Source organism: Cercospora kikuchii (assembly GCF_019650295.1).
Source record: "Cercospora kikuchii DNA, contig_00001, whole genome shotgun sequence".
Taxonomy (NCBI): domain Eukaryota; kingdom Fungi; phylum Ascomycota; class Dothideomycetes; order Mycosphaerellales; family Mycosphaerellaceae; genus Cercospora; species Cercospora kikuchii.
The window spans coordinates 5,743,607-5,756,829 of NW_025408582.1; the positions used below are offsets into that span (position 1 = coordinate 5,743,607).

General features: G+C 51.9%; 3 protein-coding genes across 3 annotated transcripts; 2 read left to right on the plus strand and 1 right to left on the minus strand.

The window, feature by feature from the left end:
* Positions 1 to 215: 215 nt before the first annotated feature.
* CKM354_000222600 (uncharacterized protein) lies at positions 216 to 3,416 on the plus strand (the record flags this gene model as incomplete). Its single annotated transcript, XM_044797377.1, has 1 exon — positions 216 to 3,416. One exon carries the CDS (start codon positions 216 to 218, stop codon positions 3,414 to 3,416), a length of 3,201 nt encoding a protein of 1,066 aa, XP_044653312.1.
* A 3,419-nt stretch (positions 3,417 to 6,835) lies between these two features.
* CKM354_000222700 (uncharacterized protein) lies at positions 6,836 to 8,557 on the plus strand (the record flags this gene model as incomplete). Its single annotated transcript, XM_044797378.1, has 1 exon — positions 6,836 to 8,557. The coding sequence occupies one exon, from the start codon at positions 6,836 to 6,838 to the stop codon at positions 8,555 to 8,557; it is 1,722 nt and encodes a 573-aa protein (XP_044653313.1).
* Positions 8,558 to 9,446: 889 nt separating this feature from the next.
* On the minus strand, positions 9,447 to 10,536 carry CKM354_000222800 (uncharacterized protein; the record flags this gene model as incomplete). The annotated part of the gene is made up of 2 exons (XM_044797379.1): positions 9,447 to 10,019; positions 10,087 to 10,536. 2 exons carry the CDS (start codon positions 10,534 to 10,536, stop codon positions 9,447 to 9,449), a joined length of 1,023 nt encoding a protein of 340 aa, XP_044653314.1.
* Positions 10,537 to 13,223: the final 2,687 nt, after the last annotated feature.

Consider the following 13,223-nt stretch of genomic DNA (forward strand, 5'->3'; position numbering starts at 1 on the left):
CTTCAGGTCATCCCGGCCGTCGCAGAGAATTTCTATCAACTTAGCACGTCGGACTAGTAAGAAAAGCTTAAATCGTGGTATAGACCCACTTTGAGGCAGTTGCCTTGGTCGCCGCGCCAACCGGCCCGCCAAGCGAGCTGACACTTCTTCGACTGCAGCCCGCACAGCACAGCATGTCGCGACAACGACAGTGAAAGTACAGCACCCTCCTGGACATGGCGCAGTACGAGAGCCTGGTGGCGGAAGTCGACAGAATCACCTCATCGCCATACCCGAGTCAGCTCAGGACGCTACATCGCATCACCGAGAAATGCAGCGATGCCGACATTGCGCAATGGGCCGCTGCGAAACCCTGCCTGATCGAAACACTTGCATCTTGCCTTCTTGAAGGACTACAGCAGTGGACATATGTTCTGGATATCATCACGAAATTCTCATTCAATGCGGCGTGTCGGAACGCGCTCTTGCGGCAGGAGCCAACTTTGCTACACAGCGCAGTAGCTCGTGCGATTACGTCTGGCAAGGACAATTCGAAATGTTTCAGAGCGAGCGTTGCGTTGCTCTCGCTGCCATTGCCGGATACAGTGGCGTTGCCAGCCGAAGCGCAGACACTATTTGTTCAGCTCGTTGAAGAAGCTGCGAAGAGGCCATGTCCAACCACTATTCAACCCATATACCTCATTCTCTCTGGGACTGGGAGTCTACTGCTCGGAGTTCTCAGCAGCGAGACGATGTCGCGATTTGAAGACCAAATTCTGGAGATTCTGAAGAATAGCTCTAGCACGCCTGACGGCTGCTTGAGTTTGTACTGCTTGTCTATCATGAACTTGGTTTGTGCATCTACGGACCCGGAATTCCGCTTGACGTCGAGCTCGTACAATACACAAGACTTTCTGGCAAGCACGCCTGTATCTTCACGCTGGAAGTCGGAGGCCATGCAGCAATTTTTCACTGGGACGAAGGCTCAGAAGAGCATTCAATTGGTGGTTTTATCAGCATATCTGGCAGCAAAGGCCACCCCGAACGACTGTACGCCTGAAAAGGTCAAGGCGTTGGTACTGGCGAACGAGATCATTGCGGCTATACCTTTGGACATCCGGAAAATCTGGGCTATGGCGAATACTGGAATGGTTCGCAAGTTGCAGGAACGACTTTGTGCTGGAGACATTGAGCACCGCATCAAGACACTGGCCCTGCGTTTCGTTGGAAAGCTGTGCGAGCTGGATAGTTTACCACATCCTGTTCTGGAGAGCTTGGAGTTGACGTTTCTGGAACCGGAGCAGCTGCACCAGATACACACTTTGTGTCCGCATATCGACGACAGCGCCTTATTCTCTGGAGTGCTGACAAGAGCACCGATTGGTATTCTACTTGACAACGCTATCGAGTTCGCGACTCGAATAGACTCTGCAGCTCTCGCAGCAGGTGCGGATGCAGTGACCAAGACTATTGCAGATACAGAGGCGATTGTCAGCTGCCAAAGAATTACCAGTCATCAGATCGTGGAAGCACTAGGTGACTCTCGATTTCTGCAGAAGTTGCAGAGCCTGCATGAACTTCTGTACGAGGCTGAGCCTCGCCATGACCAAAGCGGAGGCTGGTGCCACAAAGCATTGCGAAGAGCTCGATCAAGATTAGCACACCAGATCAGCAACCTACTGTTGCGAGCATCGCAAGGCGCATCATTCAGTGCTCCTGCCATGACGGTCTTGCTCAATTTGCATGCACTTTCAGCTCGTGGCGATGTCGACTGCATGCACAGACGCCAAAATGACAGAGAAGCTGTGAGTTTGGAAGGCTTGGACCTGTCAGAGGATTCAGATGCCCAATTTGACTGGAGAGAGGCGGTGGATACTCACTTCAAGGCGCGAGCAAATGTGGAGCAGGACGCGGTGAAGCGCTTATTCGCAAAGGCTTGTGCGAACCTCGAAGCTCGATGTGAGAATGTCGAGAAGCCATTGCGAGAAGAACAGGAGAAAGTGCGCATACTTGAAGAACACAATACAGCTCTCACAAGCGCTTTCGAAGAGATTGAGGCGAAGTATGTCGACTCACTGTCGCAAGTCAGATCACTCGAAGAAGAGGAGCAGACAAGGGCCAACGACCTTCGTGATGCATTGAGACAAAATGCCGAACTCCTTGAGCGAATTTCCAGTCTGGAGGAAACACTTCGACGATCGCGAGTGGAAGCTCAACAACAGCTGGCCGAAATGAAAACTGCCAAGCAGAGGGCTGAACTGGATGCTGCAGCACATGTAGCCTCGAAGCAAGAGGCATTGGAAGATGCCGAAGAGGAGGCTACGAAGTGGAAGTCAAAATACAACGAGCTCGTAGCGAAGGTCTCGAACTTTGAGCTTGGTCTCGACGAGGCCGAGACTGAGCGGGAACAGCTTCAAGAACGCCTGTCGAGCAGCGATCGTCGTGTGGTCGAGCTTGAACGTGAAGTCAGCGGGATGGGAGCCCAGATCAACAGCCTGAAGACTACAAACAAAAATCTTGAAGAGCAGCTTCGATCAACGAGCAGTGATGATGCAGAGAAGCTTCGTCTGCTGTCTGAACTCAGAGAAGACTTAAGATTGTGCCAGACAGAGCGTGACGAGATCAGGGCAGAACTCGAACATGAGACCCAGAAGCTGTATGCTGCGGTGGAACAGAAAGAACGCGAGCGAGCCAACCTGGCGGAGGAATTGCAGGCAACAAGCGACAAGTTGCACCGAGAGCTCGCAGAAGCGCAGCTGGAATGCAGCGATCTCGCCGAATCCAAGGCGGCCGAGATCGAAAGCCGCGATACGAAGATATCGGATCTGAAGAAGAGAGTCGAAAGATATCAGCGCAAATGTCAGGAGAGAGACCAACAGATCGCCGAAGCAGAGTCGATGCGTGCCAACTTGATGGCGGCAATGGGCATCAACAAGAGCCAATCTCGTGGCAGCTTGCCGCATCGCTCGCGAGAGTCTATGGCGCAGCAAACTCAGACACAGCCCGACGATTACTCACATATCTCTGCCGAAGACATGGACCTGTCAATCTCGAACATCGATCAATCTTCAATCTGGAATCGAGACTCATCGCAAGAAGACAAAAGCGGTCCCACGCCTAAGAGGCAGAAACCGCGAAAGTCTTTGTCGTTTGCCGCGCCGTTGACGACGACTGCGAAACCACGAGCGAGTGTAGGCGGCGGAAGATTGACGAGGTCAAGCACGGGCGTGAGACAAAGTATGGGTCGACAGCCACTTGCTGGGACGAATGGCAATCGAGGCTCGCTGAAGCCTTTTAAAACTCCTTCGAAAGAAGCAGCCAGCGGCGCTGTGGATGGGGCAGAAGAGGAGTCGACGTTTGAAGGGAGTGAGCTTTTCACTGGTACGCAAGGTGGACAGATGCTGGATTTGCAGGCTGCTTTTGAGGAGAACTCTTGAGCTTGAAGGTATTTGGATCAGTAACTTTTGACGATGGTACGTTATGTTGCATTGGAGCAAACGCTGGGGACAGAATTCCAGACAGAAGGAGAACCAGGACTTCGGGTCTTACGCAGGTGTGAAGACAGTCTGTTCCTGTCGCCACTGTCCCTGACGCGAATGTTCGAAGGAGAATATGCGCCTTGCGCTGTGGATTGAGAACTGCGATTCGAAACTTCCAATACACATGCTCACAATCATCCAGATTCCAGTTGCAATGAAAATGATCGAGAGCAACAACTTTGTGCGATGCGCATGGCCACATGCGAATCACGATCCATGTGTTTTGTTTACACACTCTCCATGTCTTGCGCATGCTCAGCAATGCAGAATTCTGTCCACATTCCCCCTTGCGTCCCCAGCCCTGTGGACCCCATGGAGAAACTTCCCAAGTCTGATAGGCTCAGGAGCTCCCTCTGTCCCTCAAGAACCACTCACGTACGAGCAATGCGTAGAATCCTATGCAGGTCATCGAGCTGCGGCCAAGTTGAAAGTCTCGATCGCAAGCTTTCTTCACACCCACTTGTGTGGCTGACCTTTTGCTCTCTCCTCACCTCACCTGGTGCTTGGGACTCCCTGGCTTTCTGTTGACGGGTACATTCCACCCTCACGTCCGTCCCAGTGGCGTTCCTCTGAGTTGGAATATCAGGATGTAGATCGTCGCGCTTTCTGAGTAGGTTGTTGTGTTCCTCTTCGATCGTGTCTATTTCGCTTGCTCTAACGAGGTCGACCACATATGGCGACCATGGGATCATATTCAGAAGACCTCCAACTCTTGACGCAGGACTCTACGACGCAGCCCGCACGAGTTGACTCTCGACGTGAAAGCGCGCGGCCGTCGTCAACGATGAACAATGAACGTGCTTTGCGACCTAAGTCGTTGAAGGTCGCTTCGAAGCAGAGTGGGAAAATGAAGAGTGCTAGCGGAAACACATCAAATTCACAAAAAGAGAACGTAGATTCGTACAGCAGAACTCAATCGCTACGGACCTACGACAGTCCAACAATGTCATGTACTTCCAAGTTCTCAGCAGGACAGCAACAACAACAACAACAAGACCGCCATAACAAAACTTCGCCGTCTCCTCGACAATCCGAAATTTCAATAGGAATATTAGATTACTACATGCGAGGGCCCTCTCCTGGAATCGCAAGCCCTGTGCTTCCACCACCTCCGACCCCAAAACTTGATCCTGCAATCGAGCAATTCGATTTTGGATTACAAGCGACTCCAACACCATGCACAAATCTACCTTCTTCCAAGTCAACAGCCATCGTGCTACCAAGAACACGCCCTCGAGCCGCAACAAAAAACCAAGCTGATCAACAACCTTTAATCCCCATCTCGCCACCATCTACTCAGCCTTCTAGACCTTCGGCGACATTGACAAGAGGTTACACTTTGTTTCCCGTAATCCGAGACGTCACGCCTCCGCGTCGACAACCACTTCCTACACTCCATTCTGAGAATTTCCCTCTGCCTTTGACACTGAAAGATCTGAGTTCGCCTCCCACAAGTCTAGCGAGCAGCAGTGTCAACTCCCCACCAGAAACGACATATCGTCCACGAAAAGAGAGCATTTCATCATCGATCCGAACACGAAATGATAGTATCAATTCCTTTCAAGCACGATTGGCAAATCGCCAACGAAAACCTAGTGTTCCGCTTAGGATTTTGCCATCGCCTTCAGCATTCAACATGAGCTCGCCACCGAGCTCACACGCGAATGGTGGCAGTGCGAGGAGTAGTCGATGCACCACGACATCTTCATCTTCAACTACTACTGCTGCATACACTTCCCCGACATCAATTTACTCCAGCAACGAGAGATATAAATCCCGCTGGTCAGATGAGACGACTACGACAAGAACGACAATTACTTCTCCTTCATTTGCTCCGACGCCTGATCCGAGGAATTCTTTTGGGTCGTTGTTGAGGAGGGATAGTATTTGTGGTGGGAATGGTAGTGGTGGTGATGGGAAGGGGATTAGGGAGATTGAGGAGGTTGAGAGGGAGAGGAAGGGGAGGGGAGGGTGGTGGAGGGGGTGGTTGTGTGGGTGTGCTGGGAGGTAGTGAAGTAGAATGGTATGAAGTTCAGCTATGTTCTTGACATTTCGTGCTGTACGGAGTTTATTGGACAGTTTATGTGCGGTGTCGATGTTGAACCTCGAACCGAGAGGGCCAGATTGTTACCTTGTGTTGGCTGCTATTGTTTGACAGTCTTGTCGAGACTCGTGCGTTGTCCTTTCCCATGAAGGCTCTGCAGAGACATATTCAATACAGCAAACGTGCGAAGCTCAGCACCTGGCAAACGAGCCGGGTCGGCGGAGTGCAGAGAGCTCAGTCCGGTGAGATCTGCGATCTGTCCTCCCAGCTGGTCGAGTGCAAGGGGAGCTTCTCGATTTTCCGCTGAGCTGTGAGCGAGCATAGGCAGAGCTGCGAGGGTATCGGCAGAAGCAGTAGCACCAAAGGTCACATGGGAATCCCACCACGAAAATGACCGAGATGGACTAGATCCCATGCTTCAGACGGCTGTCAGACTGCGAAGTTTCGTTCACATCTCGAAACTAAGAAGAAAGATGGCTGGAATTGTGAGAGAACGCGTAGCGAAAGCATTAACGCGTCGTGATTGCTGGCTGGTTGAACCTGGCCTTGGCAGCGCGGGAGACGGACACAGCTCCGTTTTCGGTGGCTTGCGATTGCATCATAGTTGCCGCACGCGTGCCTTCCGTCAGACGCTCCTCACACTGGCTCCTGCCTCTCCTCACATGGACGCCTGTTCCTTGTCCGTTTGGCGATGCTGGGAATGATGTAGCCAGTGTGACCTCGGCACGTCGCAGTCAGCCCTCGTGGTTCCCATCTGCAGCGCGAATAAGCCCCGTTCCATTTTCGTCTTTTCAGCCTCTCCAGCAAGGAGGATTCTGGTGCTTCTGCTCCTCCTGCACACAGCTGTGGAGTGACGAGGCGCCCAAAGTCAATCTATGCACGCTCAGGCGCTAGCTCACGAGATCGCACCGATCGCCTTGTCAAGTCGTTTGCCCGCGTGCACATTGGATCGCGCCGCCAGAGCCAAAGAAAGTTTGTTGGGCCGGCGTGCGACTGACTGACGACAGGGAAGAAAGAATCACACCCGCACCCTGGAATCGCTTACCTGCTCTGCCTTGTCGTGCACTCTACATTCACACACACCATTTCTCGACGCTGCAGAGCATGTCGCTTAGCACCCGCCTCCTGCTCCACCGAACAACCTCATAATCGCCCGCTGTCGCCCCCCTGATGTAGAAGCCTACCTGCGAGTCACATCCCTCCTCACGTCGTGCCTCTGTCGCTCGCTGCCGCCGCCGCTGTTGTCCCTGTGTAACAGCCAGCCCGGCCAGCCATGCCGACGTTCAACAGAGCCCACTCGGGCATTCCACTGCTCCTGGAAGAGCGGAAACGAGACGATGGCAACTACCGCACCAGTTCCGAAGAAGGCCACGGCCTCATGGGCGAACGAACGTTATCGCAGGAGGAGGATCATGAGGAAAATGAAATCCCCGGCTACGACTCCGAGGGTGCTACTCTCTCCGCCATGGAGAGGAAGTACCGGATGGTGGACACCGAGATTGACTCTCATGGAATGGGCCGCTACCAATGGATCGTGTGGTCGTTGTGTGGTCTCGGATACCTGCTGGATTTGCTGTGGTCGCAGGCGTTCGGTCTGGTGCTGGGTCCCCTGCAACAAGAAATGGGCTTCTCAGACGAGGTCTCGGGCAGCATATCCGTGGCTTTCTCCACCGGCTTGACTGCCGGGGCCTTTTTCTGGGGTATCATGGGGGACGTGATCGGGAGAAGATGGGTCTTCAACTTGACCTGTCTCTTCAGCGGCGCTTTTGGTCTCGGACTTGGCTTTGTCACCGCCTACTGGCATTTCCTGGCGCTGGTCGTCGTCATTGGCTTCGGCATCGGAGGAAACATACCTGTCGATACCACCATCTGTCTAGAGTTCCTGCCTTCGAACCGACGCTTCCTTCTGGCTCTGCTGTCCATATTCCAGCCTATTGGTGTTGTTGGCACTAGCGCCATCGCCTACGCGTTCGTGCCCTCGCACTCCTGCTCACCAGACTTCAGCCGAGCCGATGCTTTGCCGTCCTGCAAGAACGTTGCCGAGGGCGTGGCTTGCTGTTCGTCGGCCCAGAACATGGGTTGGAGATATGTGTTATATACCATCGGAGGAGTAAATGTCCTCGTCTTCATCCTTCGGTGCTGTGTTATCAAGGTACAAGAGTCGCCTAAATTCCTGATCAGCCAAGGGAACGACGAAGCAGCAATCCGAGTTCTGCAAGCCGTGGCAAGGAAGAACGGCAAGGAGTGCACCTTGCGACTCCGTGACTTCGAACGTGCAGATACAGAAGACGAATCCGATGCCGTTTATGTTAAGAACAGGATGGAACTCACGGATAAGAACTACTGGAAAGGTGAAGTCAAGAAGGAACTCGGAAAGTACAAGAAGCTCTTTGACGGAAAGGAGATGTTCTTCATCACCATTCTCGTTTGGCTGACTTACATCTGTGACTTCTTCGGCTTCACTCTGGCAGGATACTACTTCCCCAAGATCATCGCCATCAAGAACAGCGAAATTGACGTTTCTTTGGAACAAACTTATCGCAATTATGTCGCGATCTATTCACCAGGAATCATCGGCGTCGTCCTCGGAGCCATGATGACTCGCATGGCAGGTCTGGGAAAGAAATGGACCATGACCATCTCTTCCGGCCTCATGGGTTTGTCGATTATCTTCTTCAGCATGACGAATTCACCTGCTTCGAATATTGGCCTCAACGCCATGGAATACTTCTTCCAAAGCATGTTCAATGCTGTGCTGTACGGGTTCACACCTGAGGTCTTCCCGGCGGAAATTCGAGGTACAGCCACTGGATTGGCCACAACGTGGGGCAGACTCTTTTCGATCCTGGCGCCTATCATCGCCCAGGCCATGCAGAAAGAAGAAGGTCTGAAAGATCCAGAGACGGTCAAGAAATTCTTATACATGGCAGGAGGTATTACGCTGGGCTGTGTGTTCACCACAGGCCTCTTACCTTCGAAGTTGAAGAAACGATGACGAGCGTTTGCGCATTTCTTGAGATTGAAAACAGGAATGAAGATGCGGAATATCTGTGATACCCCCTCTTGGTTACATGATTGACGTTGATGCTGATGAAATACGAGATGAGTTACGATGAAGCATCTTTACCATGGGGGTCATTTGTTTTTGTGGTCTTGTTTTCCAGCGTTGCATAGATGAAGAACAACAGCATACACGAGTGGACGAGATACGATGAGTAGGGAACATAGAAAGAAAGGAAGCGCTCATCTGTGGTGGCTCCTCGATGGATGAGTCTCGGAATGCATACTGCGATGGGTTGGGAGCGTTGCATTTTGATAGTCGAGTTAGGCAGAGCAGACCTATCATAGCGAACGAATGCGCGATCTACTAGCTGCATGTACGCAGCAAAAAAGAATGAGATTTCCATATTTCACATCACTTACCTGATACTTGCCTGACCGCAGATGAGAGCAAATTTGACCCCGCAGGCGATTTGCGTCCTAGTCTTCTGAAGCGCAAACTTCAAACAGTCGAAGGTTCTGTAGGATTTGCGAAAGAGAATGCATTGATGACGCCTCTGCTTGAGGACAGCGTTTGTTTCCACAGCGTTCCCAACATCTACGAACCTGATTACTCGCTCTCACCAGTGACGTAGGAAGCAAGGAAGCAAAATGCAATGAAACGATACAGCAGTGAAAGCATCGAAGCGATCATTATATATCTCATTATAAATTCCTCATCAGACTATAACGCTATAGCGTTCCTCCAAATGCACCTATGCTCAAGATTCCGTTCCCACGCTCGCTAATGCACACCAGGGTATCGTATCGTACTCGTAATGCACTCAAGCCACTCTATCATTCACCAAATCCCAAAACATGCATACACTAAACTCATTCTTCTCCTAAGGCGTCACAGCCCAAGCTCCCCACGTCTCATCATCTCCACTCGCCCCAGGTTGTCCTAACATCCACGTTCCAAAAGGGTTTCCTTGATTGATATCCCCCATCCCTTGTCCCGTGAACCAACAATTCATTGGGCAAGTTCCATTCGCTCCTGCTGTGACGGAACAACTCACAAGTCCGAAAGCCGCTGCTGTTCCATCCGCTGATGCTAAGAGGTCTGTAGCAGAAACCATTTGCACATCAATATTATCGTATCCTTCTCCATCTGGTGAAATTATGTCGATAGATTCTGCGGCGAGGAGGGTGCCGTCGGAGGAGGCGAGAGGGCCGGACATGCCGGCTGGGAGGGAGAAGAGTTGGGCGGAGGAGGCGGGAATGGAGTCGAAGGCTATTGTGCCTGCTGCGTCTCGTTTCTGTATCTCGGAGGTTCGCTTTTTGTTCTTTTTGTCGTTCCAAGTTTGGAGGAAAGCGTAGTTGAGTTGGTCGTTTTGGATGTAGAAGGTTGGTTGTGCGGCGGGGCCGCCGAGGGTGTAGACTGTGGATTTGGGAGGGAGGGTGCGGGTGAAGACGACCTGTGGGAAATAAACAGGTCAGCATATCATGGTCAATTTTGAGTGATGGAGGAAGGCATGGACTCACATTATTCAGAACCGTCGTCGTCGGCCCAGGAACAATTCTCGTCATCGTACTCATCATCGTCGAGGTGAAAGTACTCTGCACATTGACCGTCTCGGCGACGATCTGCGTGACAGTTGCAACGGTGCTTGTCACTGTCGCCCGGATCGTATTCACGCTCGTCGTGAGAGTCGTTGTGGCGGTGCTCGTGCTTGTGGCGGTGACAAATCTTGTAGACGTGCTTGTCGAAGCACGGATCGAAGCACAACTACACGCAGAACTTTGTCTGTAAGCGCTGGTGTATGAGGCCAGACAAGCGGGTTTGGCAATGGCTTGTCGTTCCATGAGCTCTTTTGCAAGTACGATGTCGTCGGCATCGGCTTCGCGTTTCTCTTTTCTTGAGACGCCGTTTCCTACTCGCATGATCGTGATTGCGGCGTCGGGGTTTGGTGGCGCGGCACACTTGGAGACCATTTGTGTGATATCTGGAGCTTGGAAAGTCGCTGTCCGTGTTGTTACAGTCCTGGTAGCAGTAGTTGTCCTTGTCGAGAGGGAAGTAGTCGTTTGTGTTGTCGACACTGTCGCAGCAGCTATGGCGACATTCGTCGTCGAAGTCTGGCTCAATGTTCTGGTGACACTGATAGTGGTGGTGATTGTTGTGATTCCTGCAACCCTCACTGTGCTGGTAGTTGTGGGCCTCACTGTGGCTGCTGTAACTGTTCGCGTCGTTGTAACTCTGGGAATCCGCAGGTAAGAAGAGCAGTAAGTCGTCAGTTGTGCTTGTCGACTGGTGCCCGTACACCTGCTCGCAACAGTTCCGCAGAATGACATTTGTCTGGGTTGCAGTCCAGGAGGAGGTACGATAGCAGCACTGACTGCAGCCGCAGCAGCAAGAACGAGTGAACAGAACTTCATGGTGGCGATGAAGGAAAATCCCCGACCCCTTCTGTGTATGCTGTGATGAAGGAGATGAGAAACAATGAAACAACCTCTCTCACAAGAACCGGGACGTGTACGCCTCTCACCATATATTCCAGCCCACGACTCAACGCCTCCGGACCAGAGCGAACATGCCAATCTACACAGCACCCGGAAAGGGAAACAGCTCTCCACGTGTAGACTTTGCTCTCACGGGGTCACCGCAAAGGCGCACGCGTGAGGAAAGTGTAGTTCAGCCATTGTCCAGCCCAGACATCCTTGGCTAGACCGCATTCGAGCTGGCCTTCAGCCATGCAAGACATGAGGCTGAAGAACTTATGCCAAAGCGGTTGTCGCATCAGAGAAGTTTACCGCAAGAGGAAAGGTTGCCATCTGTGCCAGCTCGCCACGTGGATCTGGGCGTGTAGCATAAGAAAGTCAAAGTCCATTCCAGCCAACGATGGAGCTTGGCGTTGCAAGCCTCTTGAGATCTGGACCAAACCTTGCGACTCGCTAAAAGCAAGCCACCGCGCTCCACGAGAAGTGCTCAGCCTTACCGTCGGTCCCGGTGAGATTTTGGGCTGGCGAAGCACATACTTCGCAGTCCAGGGTTGTCCCAAACCCCTCTCGCCGCCCACTTCATATTCTTATTCTGCTCACGTCTCGTTCTCTCTCCATCCGCTGCGAATTGGCGCCTCAAGTGCTGCTCCGAAGTATTGCTCCGCCACTGACACTTCGACGTCTGGCCCTCGCAGCCATCAAGCTTCTGGTTCGAACGTTCTGCATCAAATAGTCCATTAGGAAATCTTCCGGAGGTACCTGCGATGGAGTTCATCGCGCGTAATACTATCTCAGAAACAAAGAACGCCTGACGAGAACATAACATTTCATTCCTATTGCTATCACATTCGCGCTAAAGGAGCCCAATATAGTCCCAACATGGCTTGACACTCTTGAGCTTGGATGCTGTCCCGCAGCGCTTCTGCATTACTGAGATCCTGGGCACCGCGATCAGGTGCAATTTATCCGCATCCGCGGACGTATCTCCTTACACAATCCATAGAGAGGTTTTGGAAACGCTGATATGCAATTTGCAGTCGAAGCTTCCTCGCTCAACAAAGTAAGTCAATCGTGATCTCTTTATTACCATTCGAGGACGAGTCCTCAAGAGTATCCATCCGTTGTAACTTGACATTTGACGGGCCCAGGCTAGTCGCGAAAATCGTGCTCTGCGGTCGATGTAGAATTGCAGCGGAGAACACAGTCGAATAACCATTCAAAGCCTCGTGTAACATCGTCGTCGCAGCACCCTCTATGCTCTGTTCGATCAACACCTTGGCTTTGCTGGCTCCAGAAAGCCCCGCAATGACTAAGACGTATTCTCGCTCGCTTTCGTGGCTCGTCCGGGCTAACCCGGGACTCACCCTAATCAATGGTGTCTTCATTGGAAGGTCCGGAGATATGGTCTGTGCTTGAGCCGTGTGGTGGTCCGGTGCTATCCAACTTCCGAAGTGAAGGGATCGCAAACACCATTCATGCTTGTTCACATCTGCTTGACTCATGGGTCCCGAAACTATCAGGACATTTTGCTGAAATGGCTGAATGATTGCCATGTCTTGGAAGGATTGGGTTGCCCGTTGGACCACATCCGACGGGCGTCGAATGTTCGTGATACCCATGTCGATGCCCACACGAATTGTGTGGTGGAAATAGTGCTTGCAACCACAGGAGAGGTAAAAGACGTGAGGACCCGTGCAAACAATGCTTAATTTATGTCGAACTGGTTTTCTCGTTGACACCAGCACGCTCCGGACCTATTGTGGCGGCTGAACGCAGTATGCCAAGAGCCAGCGCATCACATGGATTATTCCGACCGGTGAGAAGATCACCAATCACATGCTTAGAGAGAGCACGCCTAGAGCGTTCTAAGTCACTCATCATTGCTAGCCAAGGTCCTTGGGAAACATTTGTGGGTTACTACTGGGGTCGATTGCATACGCATGCAAGCACAAGCTTGAAGTTGGAGGGGACTAAGAATCGCAGGTACAAATAACACCGACGAGCTACATTTCTCCGCAAAATGTCATATCCTGGGGTGACTCCAAAGCTGTCCGTGCAAAAGAGCTGCATAAACCGGGCTAAAGTGCAAGACTGACATATTTGATTGGCGTAATGTTTCCGCGTTGACAAAGCAAACATGCTGCAGTATCATATCATATGCATAACCATCACAAGCTGCAAGA